The sequence below is a fragment of the Haliaeetus albicilla genome, chromosome 15 (assembly GCF_947461875.1).
Source record: "Haliaeetus albicilla chromosome 15, bHalAlb1.1, whole genome shotgun sequence".
Taxonomy (NCBI): domain Eukaryota; kingdom Metazoa; phylum Chordata; class Aves; order Accipitriformes; family Accipitridae; genus Haliaeetus; species Haliaeetus albicilla.
Genome location: NC_091497.1, coordinates 35,699,531 through 35,723,389, shown reverse-complemented (window position 1 = coordinate 35,723,389; position 23,859 = coordinate 35,699,531). Strand labels below are relative to the sequence as shown.

General features: G+C 42.7%; 1 protein-coding gene across 3 annotated transcripts in view; it reads right to left on the bottom strand.

The window, feature by feature from the left end:
* Positions 1–207: 207 nt before the first annotated feature.
* Positions 208–23,859, bottom strand: part of LHFPL6 (LHFPL tetraspan subfamily member 6) — a 155,979-nt gene continuing 132,327 nt past the window's right edge. Inside the window, exons 4-5 of one of the 3 annotated variants that reach the window (XM_069802797.1) lie at positions 1,921–1,977; positions 208–513 (exon numbers count right to left, since the gene is read on the bottom strand). In XM_069802797.1, coding sequence (XP_069658898.1) covers positions 482–513; positions 1,921–1,977 — 89 coding nt within the window. In that variant the 3' untranslated portion in view covers positions 208–481. Of the gene's footprint in view, positions 514–1,861; positions 1,978–10,227; positions 11,336–23,859 lie in introns of those variants that run through there. The other 2 variants (XM_069802796.1, XM_069802794.1) reach the window with 2 other exon arrangements.

Here is a 23,859-nt window from a genome sequence, read left to right as displayed (position 1 = left end):
ACAGTAAACAGTTTCCACAATGCATGCCTCTTAAGCACTAAAAGGATCTTCAGGACATTAGTCAGCCTCACTTGATTTTTTGGGGGAGCCTTTTTTATGCAAATAAGCCTAACTTCATGGAATACACTGAGCAACAGAGATGTGTTTCTTTTTCCTTTTTTAACCCATTAAGAAAACATAGGTGGCTGTAGATAATGGTGTGGATTCAGACAACTGAACAGGTGCAAAGCTAGAGGTAAGCAGACTGGAAAAAAATAGTGCTAATATGGAAAATGTTACCTCCTTATTTGGAGGATGACCTCTTCTTGCTGTGTCCTGAAGATCAGCTGGTGCTCAGGACAGTTAGGGTGGCAGTCAGGGTCCGAGCCTATTGCCTTAGCAGCTTAGCTGCTGGCACTGTCCAAGATGTGCAGAAAAGTTCTCAATCACCTCTTTTTATTTGCTTATCTCATATGTGCCAGGGTTCAATGGTCTACAGTCATCAGGTGCCAGGTACTTGGCGTCTCTTGAAGCCTGTGATGTAAAGAAGAAAAAGATCTCTAATTTACCATTGATCCTGAGATCTCTCCTCATCTACAGTGTTGCAGCTGGTTAAAGCATCAGCACAAGGGAGCAACACCTGTGCTACCTAAAACACTGGACAGCTTAAAACCATCTGCCCCAGAAGCTGGGTTGTTAATTGCTGTACATCTTGAGCAATGCATTTAAGGACTGTCAGCGTCTTCACTCTGCATTGCTATGAAAGGAAATAAATGTTCAGATTGACTGAAATGGCTCCAAGCAGCTGAGAACACTTTATAATTGTGCTGAAGGCAGCTCTGAATGGTCCTGCTGTCTTAGCGGCAATGAAAAAGGAACAGCATGCTTTGCTGCTAAGTACATTTACTTCTTGACTGTTGAAATCATTTGTATGAAAGAGGCTCAGGCAGCAATAATTCCTAATTATGAAGGCCAGTGAAATACCATTCACTGAGTACTGCGTTCAGGAGTTTTACTGTGGCTCCCAAAGGAAACTGCCTATGAACGAGACTGCTGAGTCTTTTGTGAAGAACATTTGCCTATTTCAAAAATACACTCCTGAAATGTCCGCATATGGAGAGTATTTATACCAGTGAATACGATGGCTTCCACCAGGAAGATCAGTACCTTGTAGGAGTAGAAGTAGGGGAGGAGGGAAGAAGGGAGAAGTGCAAGGCTTAATAAACATCTAATTAGACCTCAATCTTGCTAATATTGGATACTCTGGAGACAAAACCAGCTCCATTGCCTGGAACAGAAGCTACTGAAAACTGAGCAGCAACCATCTTCTGCTTATGTACATAAGTCTTCTGATGCAGCATTGGGAATTTCAATACCAATTATTTTAATTCAAGTGTGTTATCAATAGTGCTTAAAAACAAGTTTTCAGCTTATCTTATTTGCAGACCCCTATCATTTTTCAGCAGTTTCTATCTAGTCATCTGTTAGGTCTCTCTGATTGCTTGTTTGATAGCTGCAAGTTAAGCATAGCTACACTACAGGCCGCAGGTCACACAAAATCAGCTCCTGAAAAGGTACGCCTCAGTGATCTGACACCATTAGCTAAAATCTCTTTTAGATTCCCCTTGTGAGACAGACTGGCCCAGAAAGCTGCCCTATAATTCACATTCCTTGATGTTGACAGTATACGCAGGCCTAACAACCTACAGACTGAGGAGCTATGAAACTGCTCACCAGTACATGACAAAACCGGAGTCACTCTTTGGAGAGAGGTAAATACCACTTCTACACATTGACAACAAATGCAGATTGCTTAATATTTCATTGAAGTTTAAACATTTAACGTGCTTCCTTTTTGAAATGTCACTGCACATCTGGGCATGGCTGGCTTTATTGTCTACATGCTGCTGCCTTGTAAAAAGTTAAATTCTTCCCTCTTACCACAGACGTGTCTATTGCCTGCGGTGTGACTTCTCCTGGTATTGTTGTCCCCAGGACCTAAAAAAAAAAAAAAAAGGTATTAGCGATGACTACTACTACGTTAATGTTGTTGAATGGTCTGCAAGACAGTGGGATGTAACAACTTTGGAAATGAAACACTTAATTTGTTGCGGTGTACTGTGGCATCTTTCAGTAATGGATTATCCCTATCCCAAAATGAGATACTCTGATCAGTTAGTGAGAAACAGCTAGAAACCTTCCAGAAGTGACAGCTGTGCTCTCCAGCAGCAAGCTGTAGCAAAGGGCTGGGAAGTGTGATGTGGAAAACAGCAGCAGATATCCTGCTCACAACAGGCTTTTGAAAAGAGGCAGGATCAGGCACTTCCTCAGGTGGCTGTAAGGCACACAGGCTTGCTGAACTCAACACACAGGAGCAGAGTGAAACAGTTTTTGTGAAAAGGAGTTCTGATTTTAGGCAGAGAGAGAAGTAGGTGTAGTAATGCACTCAATCTTTTTAATTCCTGTGTGCACCATAATTACCTATTAATCCCAGAAGTGTGGAAAACCAATGATATGTTGACAGCTACTTGAAAACAAATATCTCACACTGCAATTCTTAATATGGCCACTGAGCTCAAGGCAAGAAGTATTTCATCATTTCAAATGTGTTATCCTAATTATAGCTTGTGTTTTAACTGAGATTTCCTTTCTCTATCAAAAGATATTACCATTCAATAAAAGAAAGTCCTTTACTAACCCTTACTCTTGCTGTGAAGTGGATTTACTTTACTTTAGGATAGGACCCAGGGGCCCTACTGATAGACTGGGAAATATTTTTCCTAGGTGCTGTACAAACAGAAAGCTTACTGATACTTTTGGAGGTATAGCATGGAGGAGAATAACCCAAATTCTTCATATGGAGAGTTACTGAGCCACAGTGAGTCATAGGTGTGGAGCATCTGCTGCCACCCTGTAGTGGGGTCCTCAGTAAACCCCCCAGTGTATGGCTATGTTTCTACTTTTTGTTCTTTGTCTTTCTATTTGGCAGTAGAAAAAGTCTCTTCGGACTCACCCAGCCTTGTAATATCATCTAAGAACTGCAGCCTTACATCATATAACAGATTTTACTTTACATCCTTTGAAATGTTCATTATGTTAGTGAATCCACTTTTCATTTTCTTCCTCTGGAACAGGCAAGATAAGGATGCACAGCTGGATTGCTTTGCAAAAAAGGTGCTTTATTATCCAAACCTGGCAGCTTGTTTGTCTGCAAAATCATCCCAAAACATTTTTTTTTTCAGTTTCTGATCTTTGAAGATAAAACTCCTAAATAAATACTAACTGCCCAAATTATGTGCCACATAGATTTTCGCATTTGTAGGATCTTGTTTTAGTTAATTCTCAGATGACAAGGAACATCCAGATAAGTACAAAACCAAGAAAGATGTAGGGATTTTTTTGCTTATAAAATGTGTGCATGTGTGCATATTTTTTCCATAGGAAAAAAAGATGGACAGTTTACCAGAACATAATACAAAGTCATATATAGAATAGTTATGGCATTTTGCCCATTGAATCTGTGCCTGAGCTAAGCCAGTGGACTATTTGCCATTGGCTCCTATAGTTTTTGGATCAGAGTCATGGAGTTTGATCCAAGCCCACTGAAATGACTGGAATCCTTAAGAGAAAAAGTATTCGCATGAACTGCTTGTTTTCCCTTTAACATCTACCATGCTTTCAAAAGCCCAAGGTTTTAAAAAGCAGTTAGATCTGGCAGAGATTCAGGGAACAGGATAAAATTATTGGGCTGAGGAGCAGAAGAATTTGTAGAAAACAACCCAATCAGTAGCCCTGTGTAGAAAGCTGCCATCCATTACTTGATGAAACACTCAGTTCTTTGGTGTGAGCTGGAGCAAAAGGGCTTTGCAGCATGACTCTGTCCATACAGCCCAACAACCTTTATTTATTAAGTGTACTTAGATACTGATTTTGCTGTCTGGTGTGAAGAGGGTCAAAGTTACCTATAACTCCTGGAGAATGAAAACATTCATGTATGCAGAGCAGGGCTGCATGCAGTTTTCAAAAGCATATGGAGCACATGGAACACCTTGGCCGCTGTGCTGTTGTCTTTATCCTCTGGTCCTGGAGCTGAGGCTTGGTGCAGGGGTCTCACACACCAGGACTGCTGCAGGAGCTGTACACAAACATTTTGCTCTGCCCCAGGTGGGACTGCCTCTGAGGGGGACAAGCAAGATGGGAGCACTCTTTTGTCTTTAATGTGTTCTCTTGGGAACTCAAGCAGTGGCATCCATGCATGTCCTATAAGAAAAACAGCTGGAAAGTTACCTGAGTAGTTACAGACTCACATGCCCACTCTTGGGGCTGCTCAGTCTTGCTGCAGACAGGAGCTAACAGCTGCTTTCCATGGTGACAGCAAACTTTCCTCCCATCCCCATGGACAGTTAGCAGCATTCTGCCTGCTAACATAGACTTGCATTTGGCTTAGACTTGAGGTGATAGGTGGCTTTTCTGTGCTCTAGCATTGCTTTACCATTTTCACTCTGAGAAGCTAAATGATCTATAACCACTGGCATGACAATCATGCTTGAGGTGTGTTTGGAGACAATCATACTTCTAGTGATGCTCAGTATGGTCCACAGTGCCTGCTGAGGAGATACTTGAAGGCCACAAGATATCCCTGTGTGATGGAGGATGCTTAAAGCAGAGTAACATATAGTTCATTTGCTCTTAGGCAGCCAGGAAAGCAGGCAACAATGTGCTGGGCCCTGACAATGTAGATAGGTATAATGAAGTTGTGCCTTATGTTCCTTTCAGATTATCATTTTCCCTGTGATGGCTTAATTTAATATGCTCAGCATAATGTAGAATATCCCTAAGTTACTGATATTCTTAGCAGATACTTTTAGCACACTAAAAGGTCATAAAATTGTCCATGAAAGCAGTCAGAGTCTGTCTTTACTCAGCTAAAATATCCATATAAATTTCAATGAATATTCTGTTTCCTGGTGAGGAACATGAAAAAAGGCCACCTATTTTTATTTAACCTAATAACCATCCTTCCTGCCACTAAGACAATTGAACTTGAAACTGTTTCAAAATTCTCCTCATTTTCTCTGATCCATCATTATTTGAATAATAATAATAAAAACACTTAATACTTACTTGAAAGCATATATTTAAAATCCTGTCTGCTTAAGGGATTACACTAAAATGTCACTTCTAAAAAAAGACATATCTAATTTCACCATTGTCTCTCTGAAAGGTTAAGTATATAGAGTAGAATTAATGCTTATGTTGATGTACAGATTATCTGTCTTGTCATTCAGTTTGATATTTTTCATAGACTATTTCAAACTCTAGAATGACAGATAAATTGCAGTTGCAACTGATTTCTGAATTTTCTGTCAAGAAAAAGGAAATAGAGGGGTTAAACTGCCTCAGGAGTTAATCTAACTCTCATTTCAAAATATTTTTAAAGTGGAGTTTTTTTTCCGTAGACATGTATTTGTATTTTGGGGAGGGAGCAAACTTTACAGCATATAGTGAAAATTTGAGTCATTTGTTAACATGTAAGTCTTGAAAAGTAATGGCTTTTTTTTTTTTTTTTTACAGAAAGAGAATAACTTCCTCTCAAACTCCAGACAGGGCCTTCACATGTCTCATATATATGCAGAAAAGCTTCTCCCTCCTTGAATGGCAGAATTTGCCTTTTCCCTTTCAGTAAATACTGTGTTAGTGCTCAGGACGAGAATCTTGGCACTGCACACTATGCCACATAGGCAAAGAAAGTCCCCAGCTCTCTGGGGTTTGTGTAGGAGAATTTCCTACTCAAAATGTGCTCTCCTGAAGTCATTCCTGAAGACCAAACTTACAATAAATAAAGTATTGCATCAAGTGCTTCCACCTCCAACTGCCTCAAACATATATGAAGTAAATTTCCAACTTCCAGTGGTCAATATTCTTCCTACCCTTCATATTTCTAGATTTTTTGATGACTTTTTTCTGTATTTAGCAATGCAAACTAAAAGTCAAGCACACAAAGGCAACAGGATCCCAATACCTTATTTCCACTGGTAGCCCCTTATGACCTCATTTCACTGACTGGGAGCAGTCAGCATGCATTTATTAAAAACAAACTGTGCCTGACCTACCCAGTGGCCTTCCACAGTAAAGTGACTGCATTTGTAATTGAGAGAAGAGCAGCGGTTGTCATTTGCATGGATTTTAGCAAGGCTTTTGACACAGACTCCCACAGTTTTTTGTACCCAGGTTGGGACTTTACCATCTGGATAGATAGGCAACCAGATGGGTAAAAGCCTGGTTGGATGACAACGATCAGAGGTCATGGCTCCTGGCTGGACCCTACCTGGATGCCTGTAGTGTGTGGGGTACCGCAGGTGTATCCTGGAACCTGTCCTGTTCAGTGACCTGGAAAAGCTGGAGGAGTGTGCTCTCAAGTTTGCAGATGACACCAAGTTGGGGGGACCAGTCAATATACTGAAGAGTAGGGCTGCCATTCAGAGGGACTGAGACAGGCTGGAGGAACAGGACAACAGGAACCTTACAACATTCAATAAGGACAAATGCCAAGTCCTGCACCTGTGAAGGAAGAAGCCCCTGCAGTGACACAGGCCAGGGGCTGCCTGGCCAGGGAGCAGCTCTGTGGAAAGGACCTGGGGACTGGAGTGCTCATCCTGTGCAGGGAAGACAGGGGTCAGGGCTGCCGGAAGCAAAGCACCACACAGCCACTCACTCACTCGTCCTCCCCGGACCCGGTGGGATGCAGAGGAGAAAATATAAAGGCAGGCTCACGGGTCGAGACAAGGACTGGGAGGGATCGCTCCCCACTTATGGTCACAGGCAAAAGACAGGCTCAACTTGGGGAAGAAACAACATCAATCTAACTTACTACCAACCCAATCCAAACAAGGATATTAGGAAGTAAAACCCAACCTGAGAACACCTTCCCCCCAGCCCCCCCGCCTCCACTCCCGGTTCTCTCCACCTCCTCCTCTCCCCGGCAGCGCAGGGGAACAGGGATGGGGGTTGGGGTCGGTCCGTCATACCTGGTCTCTGCCGCTCCTTCCTCCTCAGGGGGAGGAGGACTCCTCCTCACTCGGCCCCTGCTCCGCCGTGGGGTCCTTCCTGCCGGCTGCAGTTCCTCACAAACTTCCCTGGCGTGGGTCCTTCCCGCAGGCCGCTCTTCAGTCACAGACTGCCCCAGCACGGGCTTTCCCAGAGAGTCACGGCCATCTTCGGGGGGCATCCGACTGCTCCAGTGGGGGCTCCTCCCCGGGCTGCAGGTGGGCATCTGCTTCCCTGCTCCCCCCCATGGGCTGGGGGAACAGCCTGCCATCTCACCACAGGCTGCAGGGACATCCCCTCCTCCAGCACACCTCCTCCCCTCCTTCCTCACTGGCCCTACTGTCTGCAGAGGGGTTCCTCTCACATTCCAATCCCCTACTCACTGCAGGCTTCCCCTCTTAAATCTGCTCTCCCACAGGTGTTACCACTGTCACTGATGGGCTCAGCCTGGGCCAGCTGCGGGTCCGACTTGGAGCCAGGGAAGCTTCTAGCAGCTTCTCACAGGAGCCACCCCTGCAGCCCCCTCCCCCGCTACCAAAAAAACCCACCACACAAACCCAAAACAGGGATTTATTCAGCCTGGTGAAAAGATGGCTTGGGGTAGGGGAATGATAACCCGGCAGCAGCCACCCACTTCCTATGTGGAGGTGACAGAAGATAAGAGATGAGCTCTTCTCAGTGATTCTTGGTGGGAGGATGAGACAGTGGTCATTAGTTGAAACAAGAGATCAGTTATAAGGAAAACTGTTTCCCCAAGAGGACAGTGAGGCAGTGGCACAGGCTGCCCAGAGATGTTGTGCATCTCCATCCTGGGAGGTTTTCAGGACCAGATGAAGTAAACCCCTGAGCACCGTGTTGTGGCCTCGTGACTGACCCTGCCTTGGGCAGGAGGCTGGACTACAGACCTCCAGAGGTCCCTTCCCACCTGAATTATCCTGTGGTCCTAAGATAGCTTCTGATAATGAACAGTAGTCTGTGACCACATGTTTTGTTTCTATATAGCACCTGTATAGTTAGGAGTGATGGGTGAAACTTACTGCTCCCAAAGTTATTTGTTGGAAGCAGACTGTGACCTCTGACATCTGTGTTGACAGTGAGCTCCAGAACACAGGGTAGTCTGGAACTTAGGAAGTGTCTAATCACCCAAAGAGTGAGATTTCAGAATAAATTTCCCAATGTAGTTGTCAGGGGAAAGCTGCTTAAATAGTTTAAAAATACAGCTTGATAAATTTATGAACAGGATTATGTGATACGATTGCCAGCAATGGCAAGGACAGAATTCAGCAACCTTAGAGCCTGTGCAAGCTTACGGCTTTCATTTTGACAAATGCAAGGCCAAGCTCCTCATCTTGAAGAATAAATAAATGGAAAATTAAACATAGTAAATATTGTAAATATTTCATTGACATTTCATACTGTGAAATTGAAAGCAATCTTTTGCCCAGTTCGAAGTTATTAGAGTTTGTAGCTGTGAGGCTTGGTAACCATGATAATAAATGGTATTTGTATTCTAGTGCAAAATGGATATCAGAATCAAAATGCACAAATATGGACAAACCTAGTTAAGCTGTGATTGGTTTATTCATATCACAGCAGATGAAGGCTATACGATAAACAGCTATAAAGCAGGTGCAGCATATATCATTGTCTTGATTATTAAAAATTGGCATTTTATTCAATCCTAAATTGAAAAAAGGAGATTGTATACAAATTCAGAGAAAGTCAGTCATGCTATAATTGTATTGCATTGTAACGAAACCCTAATTTTCTTCATGAAGTAACTGCATAGTTCCAGTTTGTCATGATAAATCAAGCCCAAACCTGAGCACAGGAAGATCTAAAAAAAGTCAAAATGTTCTCCATGATGCATGGTCCAGGATATAATCTAGAGAGGGCCAAATTTAGAATAACACTTATATTTTTATAGCCAAGTCACTGAAACTTTGTATAGCAACCTGCAGTTTCAGTGGAAGGAAAGGCACGTTTCCGCAGTAGCATACTGTACAAAGGCAGCATTTTTCTGTTGAGATCCTGCCAAAAAATCTTACCAGAGCCAGGGGAACCACAGCCAAAGTTGTGTTTATATATCCTTTGGTTTCAATAAAGCAGCAATCCACACCCTAACAGGCATATTCGGACTTACTGTGAAGGTATATGGAACACCACTGACATTCTGCAGCAGATTTGGGTATGGTCATGAGTGCTCACGAGAAAGGGACAAGCCCTGAAACCCTGAAGCGGCAGGGAAGAGCTCCATGTCCCACTGCTGCTGGTGCCAGTGGAAAAGCATGCAGGGAGGCAAGCCCCCACAGCACAGTTGGTGTGCTTCTCAGCAGAAGTGCAGTCGGATGTGATAGGGTATTATGGGCTAATCTGGGAGGGGTAAAGTACAATTTTGTTTTCACTGCACAGCACCACAAAGCAAGTAAATAGTGCTTAGCCTATAATGAAACTCGATAAAATTCAGTTCAGCGATATCAGGACTGATCACTGTAAGCTAACATTGCTATTTCCACATACCTCCAAAAAGCTGCCCAGCATAATGTACAAAGCAACTGCACGTTTTCAGAGTTGCAACAACTACAAGTGTTATTAACCAGCAGAACTGCAACTAGAACATAAAAGGTAACTTAGAAATACACAACAGAAATATTGTATTGGAAAACAAGCAGAAAAACAAATTTGAAAGGGAGTAACATCATTTAATATCATGATTGAAACTACCCTACAAGTTCCCATGCTCTAAGTTCACATTGTTTTTCTTAAAGAAAATAAAAGATTGTTTTTGAGTTTTGTGTGTACAGTGCCAGTGTCTTGTGCAGGGAATACTGCCTGGTAGATACTTGATCAGTAGTGATGCAATTAAGAAAGTAAGGGCTTGTTTCAATCACCTAAACAGGGATATGCAATACTGTGTGAAATGCTGAGTCCACAGCAGCAGCCAGGACAAAATGGGGAAGGTCTCACAGAAGTCCTGCAGGACACCTGACAGCTTTAGGGAAAAATGTGGGATATGCCAGAAAGCCTCCAGTGGCAATAGATGTCTATCCTCAGGCAGTGTAACTGAACCCTAAATGTATGTGTTTTACAGGGGAAAAGGATACAGCATGGTTATAAAAGTCATGATTATTTCTGAGTTGTTTTCCAATGGGGATCTGGAAAGGAACTTTTTCATCTATTGACATGACCATGCATTGCAAGTATTGATCAAGGAAAAATTTATTTACAGAGATTTTGCAAACACAAACATAAAATAGCACATATTATATATATTTTTTTTACAAAAATGAATATTGAAATAATAAACATGGTACAGCACAATACGACATCAATGAGCTAAACGTAACAGCAACAGAAATCTACGTCTGGAAGAAGTTTCCTGTTAGTTGTACATAACCAACAGAACTCTACAGTACCGTGAGTGGAATTTCCAATGGACAGAAAAATGTCCATTTACTGCACTTCATAAAAGTACTATAGGGAAAGGCTACATATGCCAAGTAATTATGTTGCATTTTTTTAATAATGCTGAAAACACAGAGGCTTAATAAAAGTTATATAGGGCTGAATAAGCAGTGGCTAAATGTTTGGGGAAGAAAAATGTGTAGAGAATATACAAAATACTGATAAAGTGGCTTATTGGTCCTTTTATTAAGTTTAATGTATAGATTAAAAAGTGTTGCAACACTGAATTTTAAACCACCAGAGAGAAGTAAAAAAAAAAAAAAAAGAAAAAAAAGGGAAAGAAAGAAGAATCGCACCAAAAAAAGTTTCCTCTCTACCCATCTTGTGCCATGGTCAACATCTGTGCGTGCGTGTGTGCTTTTAGGAGCCATGCCAAGGGGCTGCCGGGCGCTACCCCAGTCGCCGGCACTGCCATCCCCTCACCAACCTCTCAATTAATTGCTGCACGCAGAATTTCACCATTTGCCAAAGCGGAGTTTTCCTTGCTTATATTTTTGCGGAGCCGACCACGAGCGGGCTCGGGTGAGAAAGCCCGTCCCTCTCCAGCCCGGCCGGGTGGCTTTGCGCTGCTGTTCACCTCCCTGCCCTCCCTGGGGCCACCTGCTGTCCCACCCCAAGCCCACTCCAGAGAGAAAGCACTTAAAAATGTCTTGTTCGTCGTCGTTTTCCAGAAGACATCGGCAAGCCCCTCGGGCGTCTGGCAGCGCCCGCGCACCGGGGCCAGCTCAGTAGGGGTACTGCTTCTGCTTCTTGCCCGAGAAGCAGGCCAGCCAGGTGCACACCAGCATGGCCGCCGCCGCACCCCCACCCGTGCAGTAGTAGGCCCAGCCGATGTGGCAGGTCCCTGCAAGGGAAACAAAGCGACGCGGCACAGCGTTAGCCGGGGGAGGAAGCGCTGCCGCAACCCTCCTTTCTGCCCACCCAGGAAAAAGCACTTTTCTAGTTTTCTGCCCGCTTGTATGTCCACCTCAGACAGGGAACACAGGGCGTAATTCAAGCAATTAGAGAAGCCAAGCTGTTTAAATGGCTCCCCTTCATTTTCCATACGGGTTCAGCAGTCAGGCCTCTGAGCTCGCTAGCTTGGCCAGCTGCTGTTTGACACACGGGGGAAACACCACGTGGGAGCCGAAGCTGAGGCTGCCGGCACCGCGAGCGCGCCAGCCACAAGGCAGCCGTCCCCCTGCCCGCCCAGCCCAGGGAGCGCCCGCGGCACCGCTCTCCGCAGCGGCTGCAGTCGGAAGAGGGCTTTTCCCACCCTTCTCTTTCTTCTCCTCCTCCAGCCAGCATTTGAGGATATTTTGGTTATTTTTGACTGAGATTTTGAGGGTTTGCAGGTAACTTGGGCCAGGGCCTGCTCCCTTCAGAAAGAGCTGAGTGGGTCTAGCTCAGCCATCGCAGTGACAGGGCTCGAAACTGAACCCAGCTGCAAGCTGCTGGGTGACAATAACCCAGGACATGGCTGTGGGGAACCTGTTCATGTCCCCCTCGCACAGGCACCAATCCTGACCATCTGTGAAGGAACGTGGTGTCAGGGGACTACCTGCATGGGGGCTGCTGTAGGAATGGAGTCCAGAAATACAAAAATAGAGAAATTTCCCTGTCATCACCCAAGGCCACAACTCATTGCTGAAAACTTCACTGATCTTTTGTTTAATGTGTTTAGCAGTGTCACAATATGGCCTTGAATATATTTAATGGCCTCAGTATCTTTATACAGCCAAACTTATCACCAGCGAATGGTGCTGGGGAATCCCACGGTGGACCATAAAGTGATTCCTCCCCTTCCAGGCACCACTGTGCCTGCAGTAGAAGAGGAAATCAGGAAAACAGCAGCTGCAACAGGGAGGAAGCCTCCTCAGAGATCTCCGAAAAGCGAGGAGACGGCTGCTATTACTCCTCAGGACAACATCTTGGTCATTTTGATCTTGAGTGCTTGGGACTCATTACAACTGAGGTTCTCCCTGTGTTGCCATCTTGGGTGATATCGCCCTGCTTTGAGCAGTGAGTGCTCTCAGTAAGGCACAAACAGGAATACAACACTTCCTTCCCACCCTCTGGAAAAAGCAGCAGAAACCATTCTTCCCTCCAGAGAGCAGAAGGTAACAGAGTTTCCATCTAGAAAGACAGAGCTGAAACAGGTGGCATGTCCATACTCTGTCCCAATGGCATCCTACAGGGCAAGGCTTGAGGTTCAGGCAATTATCAACTTGGCTAATCCTGCCTTAGGCACGAGACACACAAGACGTCTGTCTGTATATCTCAACATGTCCAAAACATTAGCATGCCTCAAGGCAGACAGCATGTCCATTGACTGTCTGCAGGATATTGTCAGGCCAGCTTTGTAAGGAGATGTTAGTAGGAGGCAACACTTATGGTCTTGACCACTCTGAAGATCTTAGGTTGACACCACAGCGGTGTCCTGGTTTCAGCTGGGATAGAGTTAACTGTCTTCCTAGCAGCTGGTACAGTGCTATGTTTTGAGTTCAGTATGCAAAGAACCTCGATAACACTGATGTTTTCAGTTGTTGCTAAGTAATGTTTAGACTGAAGTCAAGGATTTTTCAGCTTCTCATGCCCAGCCAGCGAGAAAGCTGGAGGGGCAAAAGAAGCTGGCACAGGACACAGCCAGGGCACCTGACCCAAACTGACCAACGGTGTATTCCATACCATGGGACGTCCCATCTAGTATAGGAACTGGGGGGTGGGGGCGGGGGGGTATCGCCACTCGGGGACTAACTGGGCGTTGATCAGCAGGCAGTGAGCAACTGCACTGCGCATCATTTGTACATTCCAATCCTTTTATTACTACTGTTGTCATTTTATTAGTGTTATCAATATCACTATTAGTTTCTTCTTTTCTGTTCTATTAAACCGTTCTTATCTCAACCCATGAGTTTTACTTCTTTTTCCTGATTTTCTCCCCCATCCCACTGGATGGGGGGGGAGTGAGTGAGCAGCTGCGTGGTGCTTAGTTGCTGGCTGGGGTTAAACCACGACAAGCGGGAAGCATAGTACTTGTTTCATTTTGAATTCATAACCCACAAAACTTTTTATTTAAAGAAGTGTCCAGAGAAACAAAGATCCTGATGTGACCAGAGGAACTGAGGAGCTGTGGCCTTGGCTTGAGCTCATGAGCCTCTCTGCTTAATGTGCTGGAGCAGATGGAGAGATTTACTTGGTTTTGTAATCTGGTTATGCTCTGTAGATTAACACCATTCTTGGCTTCCTTGCAGAAGACCACACAGAGAGTCTGACTTCCTAAAGAGAAGACCATCAGAAACCATGGAGAGCCTCCAAGTGCCTGGCAATGTCACTGATGCTGATCCTTGCCCAATTGCACAACAGTCCCTGGAAAGACTTGTCTCTGGACCATCTATTGCTTTGCCACTGCCTACAGTTTCCACTGGGAATTTCAAAGCCAGACCTAAGCATAAACCATATGTCTAAATCCATTGGATTGCTTTGAAAATGATCACGTTTATACCAGGGTGGGGCGTGCTAAAGCATTTCTTGTGATAAGACAGACTCCATCTGATAGGTCTTTTTAAATTGCTAAGTATTCCTAAAAATACTAGGGAATTGTAGTTGCAGCTTGAAAAAGTAAAACTTTCTCATCATGATGCTTCCAGGTAGAGAAAATAAATGTTAAAATGCTACTTTAAAAAGAGTTTAAAGAATCACCTGGCAGCACTGCCCAAAGGTGTGACCTAAGTGGGACAGAATGAAGTAAATATGAACTTCTGCATGGTGTGATTTCAACTTTTGTGCCCTGATAGTGGGAGAGGGGGACTGTGTACGCAATACATATTAAGAAGAAAGAGCTGTTAAATCAGTGTCAGAGATGTGCTCAACAGATACAACATGCACATTCAGCCTTGGCTAAAGAGAATAATGTTTGTTTATTTCTCCATACCATGCTCCATTTACCCTAAGGACCACTGCCCTACTTAATGCTCTGAGGCATGACAGGCAGCCTCTTGATCTAACAAATGCAATGTAGTTCACAAGTCTGTGTTGGGTCAAGATGAAAAAATGAAAGAAAGGGAGAGTGCAGGTGAACGGATGAAAGAGCCGGGAGCCTGACCTTAGAGCAATAATAACACAGCAATAAACCTGGCCATTATTTCCAGCCTGTGCCAGGAGCAATGGGAGGCCTCAGATAAAATAGCTTGATCTGTACTTGGATGATGCTGAGCAGAACAGCATTTCAAGCTACTGTGCTGAAGAAGAGCCTGTAGCGGGGAAGGTGTCTGAGGGTATAGGACTTGGCTATACTTTTCATTGTAAGTATAGGTAAGTCCTAGGTCCATAGCTAAGTATAGCTATAAGGCCAGAGATAATCCATCTCAAAGGTACCTGTTGCAATGAATGATTGCCTACCCTGCATAGCCACGTGTCACAATGAAACAATGCTACCCCTTTTATAATTGTGTATTGCATAACGAGAGAAAATATTTTGGAGTTTATGTTTCTGCTCTGGTGTTCTCATTTTACTACAAGTATGACCTATTTTAATCCACTGCACCCTAAAGAAAGATTATTGGTTGTCAATAATTGGGTAATTTAGTTGCACTTTAAATTGTAAAATGACTTCTGCTTTGCTTTGATATTAAACATTCATTTTAAAAAGAACAGGAAACTTCATAAAAAGCAGGGTTAATGAGTAATTAAATGTAACATCAAATGAAACAAAATACACTCATAGAAATGTTATATGTTAGAGAAGATAGACTTTGCTTTCTAGCTTTATATTTTTATATTATAATAATACATACCATAGAAGGACCCTTTGTCATGTTCAAATTTTATTGCACTGACATCAGTGGGACTAGTCATGTATTCAGAGATAAGCAAACAGTTAAGATCTTTGCAGAACTGGGGCTTAAATTCAACCATCAAGTAGAGCAGTTTGGCTTCATGGAGCCCATCATATTAAAGATTACAAATGCTGCATTACAGTTTCCCATTTTTTTAATGTCAAAACTCTAAAATGAAGAGCAAGACCACCTAATTACTTGATAGTATTAAAACAACTATTGAAACCATGTCAATTTTCACACACACGAAGACAGAGAAGCTGTTGTTTTCCTTAAGGCTGCATAGGAATACATATATACAGGTAGAAGTGTGCCAGTCTATTGAGGGCATGGAGGTGCATGTAAGAATGTGTACACGTTCTTGCTCGTAAGATGGGCTGGATCTGGTTTCATGCCAAAGTAAATTCCCCAGCAGCTGAAGTACCCTTCTAGCTGATAGAGATGACATGCATCACAGCAGTTTCCTTCTCTGCACAGAAATGGTGTTGCATTTAACAAATAAGTCTTCACCTGACAGGTCAGTATGGAGGGAGAAGCTGTAGCTTCAGCGTTTGGTTAGTTCTGGATCCTTGGATTGGTTGGTTTGGGTTCTTTTGGTAAAGGAGAGCATAAATAATTGGAGCTCTTGGTTGCTCAGTGAAGCAGGGCTGTCCCAAGTCAGCTCACGTAAATTTGTAGCCAGATATTAAGAACTTCGTTTTCACATTTGTTTTACTGGGATTGGCAACAAGAGAGTGTCAGGATGAACCCTGGAATCATAGAATAACAGACCTTGCAGCTGTAGGGATGGATGGCCATTTTCCAAGCAAATAAAAGAAGGAAAGAGTGGAAACATTACACTCCTCTCTTTTGTAAAATGATTGAAAGGAATTGCAGTTCCTGAAGATAAAGGACAAAAGCAAGGTGAGTGAGGACACTATCAAAAGAAGATTCAGCAGAAAAAAGTCTCATAGAACATAAGACAATATTTGCTAAATCAAAAGAAATCAAAGAATGTGGAAGGGTAGTTTTGCAGTGATGGATGGGCTTATTAAAAAACACTTCCCTGCCTTTTCCTGATTTCTAACATGATCTTCGAGGCCATGATACGTGTCCCCTAGCTCCCCCCTCCTCTTCAATATACAAAGCAATCAAAGATTAAGACAAATTTGGGAGTGAGAGAAATTTGGCAACAGAAAATCTGCAGATAATTGATCTACCATGGAGCTGTGCCAGGATCCAGTTGCCAAAACAGAATTTTACCAGAATTTCTACTCATGATGTCTTATAAATAGTTATCATGTATAGTTATCAAGGTCCTGGAAATAACATATGATTTTCATCTAAAATAACCAATAATTGACACTTATGAAAAAATACCCAGAACACGAAAGTGTCTTGGATGCAAACCTGTTGATTGCAAGTTTTAGCATCTTAAATATTTGTACCTTCTCTGCCGTTAATGTTAAGACTACCCTGGGCTTGCAGCCTGGAGTATTTGGCAAACACTAATCATTTAACCTTAAGTACAGCCTATTTTCCAAGATGAAGGAAAAAAGGTTTCAGAATTAGCCAGGCTGAAGAATACAAATAATATACCTTCAAAAATAAAAACTACAATTCCAACTTGAAAAAAGATGTGCAGGAACTCTAATTAACAGCTTCACATGAGAGTGCAGTACTACAGGGAATGTGAATTCATGTAATCAATCAGGGTGTTGGAAAATAATCAGAGAAAAAAGTAAGGAGTGTGATCTTAAGGAATATACAGGGATTTGGAGATATGAAAGCCACAAATGAATGTAAAAGATAATCAGCTAATTAATAAGAAGGCACGATTATTTTGAAACAAAGCCAAGATAAATTAAACAGCTGAAGATTTTTTTCTTGACACAGTTACAATGAAAAACCGTCATGTGAAATCAGCTACAAAAGCAGGAAAAGAAGTTAAAACTTGGAGTGCATCCAGAAAGGATTAAAGTAGTTATGTGAAACAACGAAAGAAGCTATATAAGGTAAAACTGCAGCCAAACAAATAGCTTGATAAAAAATAATAAATTTAGTGAAGCTGGTTTCTTTGTCTGTTGCATGGATATGACTTTCTAAATGGATTTATCTTTTTTATAAATATATGATTTCTTATGCATGCACAGATCAAGCTATTTTGGTTACTTATAATTGGTCAAAGAAATAGTATGGATATTTTGGTTTGTAATTAAATGCATAAAAGCCCTTAAATGTAAAAAGAAGTACCAACTTGAAATTCTTCAGTTCTGCTGTATGCAGACACTCACTCATATGAGCAAATCCTCCTTTCTTTAGAGGATCACATAATTTTGTTTAATCAAACCTCAAGTTTGCTGTAGGTGTGCATTTATCATGGAGCAATGAAGGAGAAACCAATACTTTGTGTCGACTACAATGCTCAAATTCCCAAGAGCAAATAGCTTATGTCCTGCTAATGAGGAGCTCTCAAGCCTCCTGGAAGAAGCCAGCAGAAAGCTCACATATTACAGGAAGTGAAATTAATTTCACCTCTCTTTGGACAGCCACAGTGCAGAGATTCACACTGGGCTAGTCCCCCAGTCTCCCTCTGGAGACAACAAGGAGAAAAAGTCACCTATAGAAGTGTACTGCATTTCATCTTAAGGTAGACATTTAAAGTACAGCAGATAAACCCTGCTCTAGTAGCACCTATTTTTCTCCCTTTAACTATGAAGGGATTCCAAACAACCAGCTTAGCTCCCCTTTTCAATTAATAAAGAGCACCAGGTACTTGCTCCCAGGTGGTCTGAGTTACCTTCTAGATGCTCCTGCTTATCTCTATTGACTGCAGAGGGTCCTTGGATGACCATGCATCCTGGTTTTGGCTGGAATAAAGTCAGTTTTCTTCCTAGTAGCTGGTATAGTGCTGTGTTTTGGATTTAGGATGAGAAGAATGTTGATACCACATTGACACATTGATGTTTTAGTTGTTCCTAAGCAGTGTTTATACCAAGTCAAGGGCTTTTCAGCTTCTCATACTGCCCTGCCAGCAGAGGCTGGGAGTGCACAAGAAGTTTGGAGGCGACACAGCCAGGACAGCTGGCCCAAATGAGCCACAGGGGTATTCCATACCATATGATGTCATGCCCAGTATATAAACTGGGAGGAGTTAGCTAGGGGATGCTGTGGCTTGAGGATTGGCTGGCCATTGGTCAGTGAGCAATTGTATTGGGCATCACTTGTTTTGTGTATTGTCTTATTATTATTATTTTCCCTTCCTTTTCTGTCCTATTCAACTGTCTTTATCTCAACACATGAGTTTTACCTTTTTTTTTTTTTTTTTCTGATTCTCTCCCCCATTGCACTCAGGGAGGAGAGTGAGCGAGCAAGCAGCTCTGTGGTGCTTAGTTGCTGTCTGGGGTTAAACCACAACACCATGTTCTAACTGTGTCAACAAAGGTAAGTGCCTTATGTTAGATAGAATATATGTGGACCTTGATATAGTCACCAAAGGCTTACAGAGATTTAAGAATGGAAGTTATCCAGGTAGCACTGAAGAGGAAATGTTTCTTGATGAAACGCTTTCTTTACTAGCATGCAGACTGATTCATTCATTTATCTAAGAACTCAGCAGCTGCAGCTCAGGTATGCTTGTAAAGATTGTGCTCAGCCCCAGTCAAAAAAATGAACTGGTAAAATCTCTGAGCTGTTTGCAGAGGATCTGCGAACAAGAAAACTGGCTTTTTCAGATAGATTGCTTATAGAAAAATACAGCTTTGAAGCCTTTGCCTTTAATAGGATTCTAATAAATTGTCCTACCCTCTAAATCCTTTCCTTGATTGTTTTGGCACTGTATGTCAGCACTCAGACAGATGCTGAAATGATGCCACCTAAGGCAAATTAACCAGTAGACAAAGTTATTGTGTGGGTTTTTTTATATTCACTGCTTTCGGTGGGCTTTTAATGTTGTTTTAGTAACTGCACTGTTTGCTTTTAAAGTGCTTTAAAGATAATTCACTCTAATATTTCTACAGCAAAAGTAATTATCAAGTCAAGAGTTCTCTCTAAGATATTTCAAGCCCTCTAAAAGTGGCAAAGGGGAACCTTAATAATAATGATCTTTGGAAACAAATATCCCTCAACAGAGAAGTTTCTGAGTTTTCTTTTGAGGGCAGTTCAACTGCTTGTTTAGTTCAGGATGGGAGCCAGCCTTTTAAGTTGCTCTCCAGCCAGCCACTTTGGCCAAGAGAGCCTTTTCACAGCAGTTCAGATGGATGGACTGCCACAGAGGGCAAGCAAAGGTGTGCATTTGGAGCCATCTGCTTTGGTTGCTGCTGCAGCTGAGCACCCAGATCTAGGATATCTCTGTGCATGACAGGTAGCGATGGAGTGTGACAGCCAGAGTACATGGAACAACTGGAGAGGATCTAGAAGGACTTGCAGAAGAAACAGAGCAGGAGACAGTTCCCAACCTCATAAGGATGGCATGAACTCAATCAAGCATAGAATGCATTTCGGGCAGGCTGTGGCCGCAGCTGCCAGGTGGGTAGGCAGGCCATGGTGTGCTGACAGCCACACCTGAGCCATGTGAGCCCTTGCTGCCAGACCTATGATTTTCACTGCCTTGAATAGCAAAGAAAAGTATCATGAAACTCAAAGATGAGCTCTGAAGGTAGTTACATACAGCAAACACCAAGCCATGTTTGTAGGATGCATTTTAGCACAAATGATCACCAGCAGAATAAAAAAATGTAGGTCCCAGGTAGGAAATGTACAACATAAAAAGTAATCTCTCACAAAACGGGGTAGGACATAAAAAATTCTGAGGCATTCATCATCTAGGCTGAGTCCTGACTGCCCAAACACACCATATTTCCTCAAAGGAAGACAAAAAATTTTTCCAAGTAGTTAAACTTAAAAATTTGAGTTTATCTTGTATTTAGTGTCTTCATTCTTTCAGGTTAATAAGGTAAGTATATAATATCATTTCATATGTCTGGTGGTAGGGAAGTGGCAGCTGGAGACCAGGTGAAATTTTCTAGGGCCCCTACAATGGCATGAGTCATTTGTGTTTAGATAATTTAATCTTACTCTAGATAACCATTTTGCTCTTTGGGCTCTTAGGTATTGGTCTTGTAGTGCTGTTTCATCAGATGCCAACTGAGGCTTGATTTTGTGAGTTAAACTGAGCGTGCCCTGTCCTCTCTGGGACCTTCTGTGGGATTTAGCTGCCTCTGCACCCATCACAACAGAAATAAGCACGCAACAACTGAGCATTCTCCACATGCACACCTAGGGAAATCAATGGCCTAAAATGAAGTCTCATATTGATTTTAGACATTCAAAACCAATACTAATGTATTCACATGTATACACTTGCATTGCCCTTTAAAAAAGGCATGCAAGGTCAGAAGATTTCTCCACACGGTTTAAGTTTTGCAAAATGGGGAAGTTTTTGCAAATGTCTGGTGTAGTCTTCACTTTAATGCATATTCTCACCTTAATGCAGGGTCCCTCACTTCAATGAATTTCCTGCTAAACGCCTAATTTTTCAGCTGTTATTCTTGTGTGGTACAGTTAGTAAGGAAAACAAAATGGTACTAGTGCCTCTAGCCCGGAAAAACTGAATGTGTGCTATATGATATGCTATAAAGATGCTTGCTTTTAGGAAACTGCCTGCTAATTCCTCTTGCAGACCATTGGATTGTGTAGATCTGACGGGCTTTCACACCCTTCAGTCAGCAGCTCTGTACTGCTGTGCCACATCAGTGCTGTCCTGAATGGGCCCACAGGCAACTCCAGGGTGTAAAAAATGCAGCATAACAATAACAGCTTCCGTGGTGACAAGAGATTAAGATGATTTTGATCCACTCTCAGACATTTGGTAAAAGCAAAAGGCAGTCACTTAGAGCACTGCTAGTTTGTAACTTCAGTCTCTGCCTTGGGCATTAGCCTGTGGCCTAGTCCTTAGACTAAGGACTTTGACTTAGTCACTGAGCAAACAACTGTGTTGGTTTAAAACATAAATACCTCTTTTTCTCTTGCCCCCATTTATTTATATCGCCCTACTGCTAGGGGTTACCACCCTAAGAACAGTGGCAGAAGACTGCTCCGGTTCATAGTCTGGTGTTTCGATGGGAACTCTGCTCCATCTGTGATCTGAGATGGCATGCTGCAATACAGAGCTCCATTCAGGCCCTAACTATCAGGGAGCTGGGAACCACAAGCAGAGGAACATGACAGAGACCTATCATGGCCTTAACCCCCCAACAAGATTTGCCAGAGGTCATTTGTCAAAGCCCTAATCTATCACTGTGCTTTTTTTCATGATGGCAAAAACAGATTGCTAGAACAGAGCAGAGAGCAGACCCCTCTACAGGTGCACCAGTCTCTCTGTGTATTTATGGAGGTTACGCCCCATCCCCATTAGCAAAACAGCTACATCTATTCAATGTAATTTAATCAACAAATGGGGTTGTCCTTGGCAGGATATCTTCAGTTGAAGAATGACTCCTGTTTGTAGGGATTCATTTGCTTGAAAAAAATTAGCCCAATTAAATACATAAATGTTTAAGTAAACCTTTTGGACATCATTCGCTTAATAAAAAAACAAATAAATATCCAATTTTAAAGAGAGCAGCAAACTGCTGGGCATTTCACAGTGTCAGCTCAGGTTTTCTAGAAAAGAGTACCCAATTCCACTTATGTAAATTAAAGGCAGGTTATTTTTCCTGCAGCCTTTTTAAATGTTGCTTTGGAATGTAAACAGAAATGTTTGTGTTTGGTGGTGGTGGAGGGAGTGGGTCCCCTCTTCACAATATGGGCTATCTCAGCACCATTTGGAGTGCCTATTATTCCAATGCCTTTTCAGAGTGCCTGAAGACATGGAGAAGCACTTCTTATCTAGCACACCCATTAAGGATTAAGCTTTTTTATGGGTTCCTAGCATTGCTATTTATTTATTCTATCTAGTTATGAGCATGCTACAGGGAGTGGGTGTTTGTCTTGTTTTGGTAAAGCAAAAATCTTCATTTAATTGCTAATTCTGGAATATTTCAGGTTAACATTTCACAGTGCAAAATTCAGCCGCTTCTCAAGCGAATTCTTGCAGTCCCTCCTCTGTACCTGCCTCTTGTCCTTCTCATACTCCTATAAAGTAGACTGCAGCTCCTGGCTTATCTTTTCTACCTCCAATCTCAAACACTTTTTCCCCTCGCCTTTTGTAAGTCCAGAATGAATCTCAGTGCTGAACCTCTGCCTTTGCTGGCTCTGTGGTCAAAGCTGGTGTGCTTTAACTCTCCTTTCCTAACCACATGCATATGTTCCCTGTGGCCCAAGCTGCAGCAGTTGCTCTGCCATCCTCAAAGAGGAGGCTCAGTGCTGTCTACTGATCAGTGTCCCTTTGAACACCCTCTCCTTTGAGAGTAACCTGCTGAATTAGGCTTTCAGTGTCATCCTCGCTAGCACCCACAGCAGCAGGAGGTGCAGGACCAGCACTCCCACCACCACCATTTCTCCCATCAGCAAACCAGTGCAGGGCTCACAGCAGCTCAGCTTTTTTGAGGGCAGATTTTGAATGCAGCCTGTATATGTGTGGTTCTTGAGACAACTCATTTCACAGACTCAGGAATAGAAAACATATCATTGTGGCTTAATCAAATTAAATATTCAAATGAAAGCAATACTTACCTAAATTTGTCTTGAGACTTAGTGAGATTAAGTCTTTGAAACGTCATTTTTGGCCTGTAGGCTATAATGAGTAAGCCAGTCTCTAATGATTCAGAAAAGCCTAGCGGGTTTGGGTTATCACCAACCAAGAGGTATTTGTGAAAGATGATGGCCAGTGTGGTTATTAAATGGCCCTCAGACAGTACCTCTTCTTTACAGAGTACTTTGCCAACACAGAATCAACCGGGCACAGATATTAAGTAAAAAAATCCTAGCTAAGCTTTAAATTCACTGCCAGTGTATGTGGAAAAGAGATGCTTAGTTGCAGAGCTGCCTGGTAGAAATCACTACAGCAAATTTCAGCTCTCATTATAATCTGTTAATTAATGCGTTAAACATACGATTGCAGCAGATTGGCGAGACCAGCACTCCTGTCAAGTTTAGGCATGCATAACACATGCCCTGCATGCTCTGGGTCCAGAAAATACAGTAAGAGTACATGCCTTCACAGTTAATGTAATACATCTCACGGTCCTGATGCGTACCTGGAAGGAAAGCTGTCAGCTGAAATTTTTCACACGGGTTTCTTCACTGACTCTAATGGCAGAGTGATTCAATTTATGCAAATATCTGACTTATGAGTCAAGACTGAGATGGGAAGGTGGTCTCGGAGACTCTGCTCAGACTGTGGGCACGACTGTGTTTAAGGTCACAGTTTGTAACTGCCTAAGTGCTGTCTTCAAGGAGCTCAGACTGGCACGACACCCACCTTCTTGTGAGTTTGCAGAGAAAAAACCTGGAAAGGTAACTTTTCTGCACTCTGGGGAAAGCAATGACTGAAGCCTGGGAACAAGCAGGCTGTCAGGAGACACAAGCAGGAATCACAGGAGCAGAGTTGCTCACATGCTTGGCATGGAAA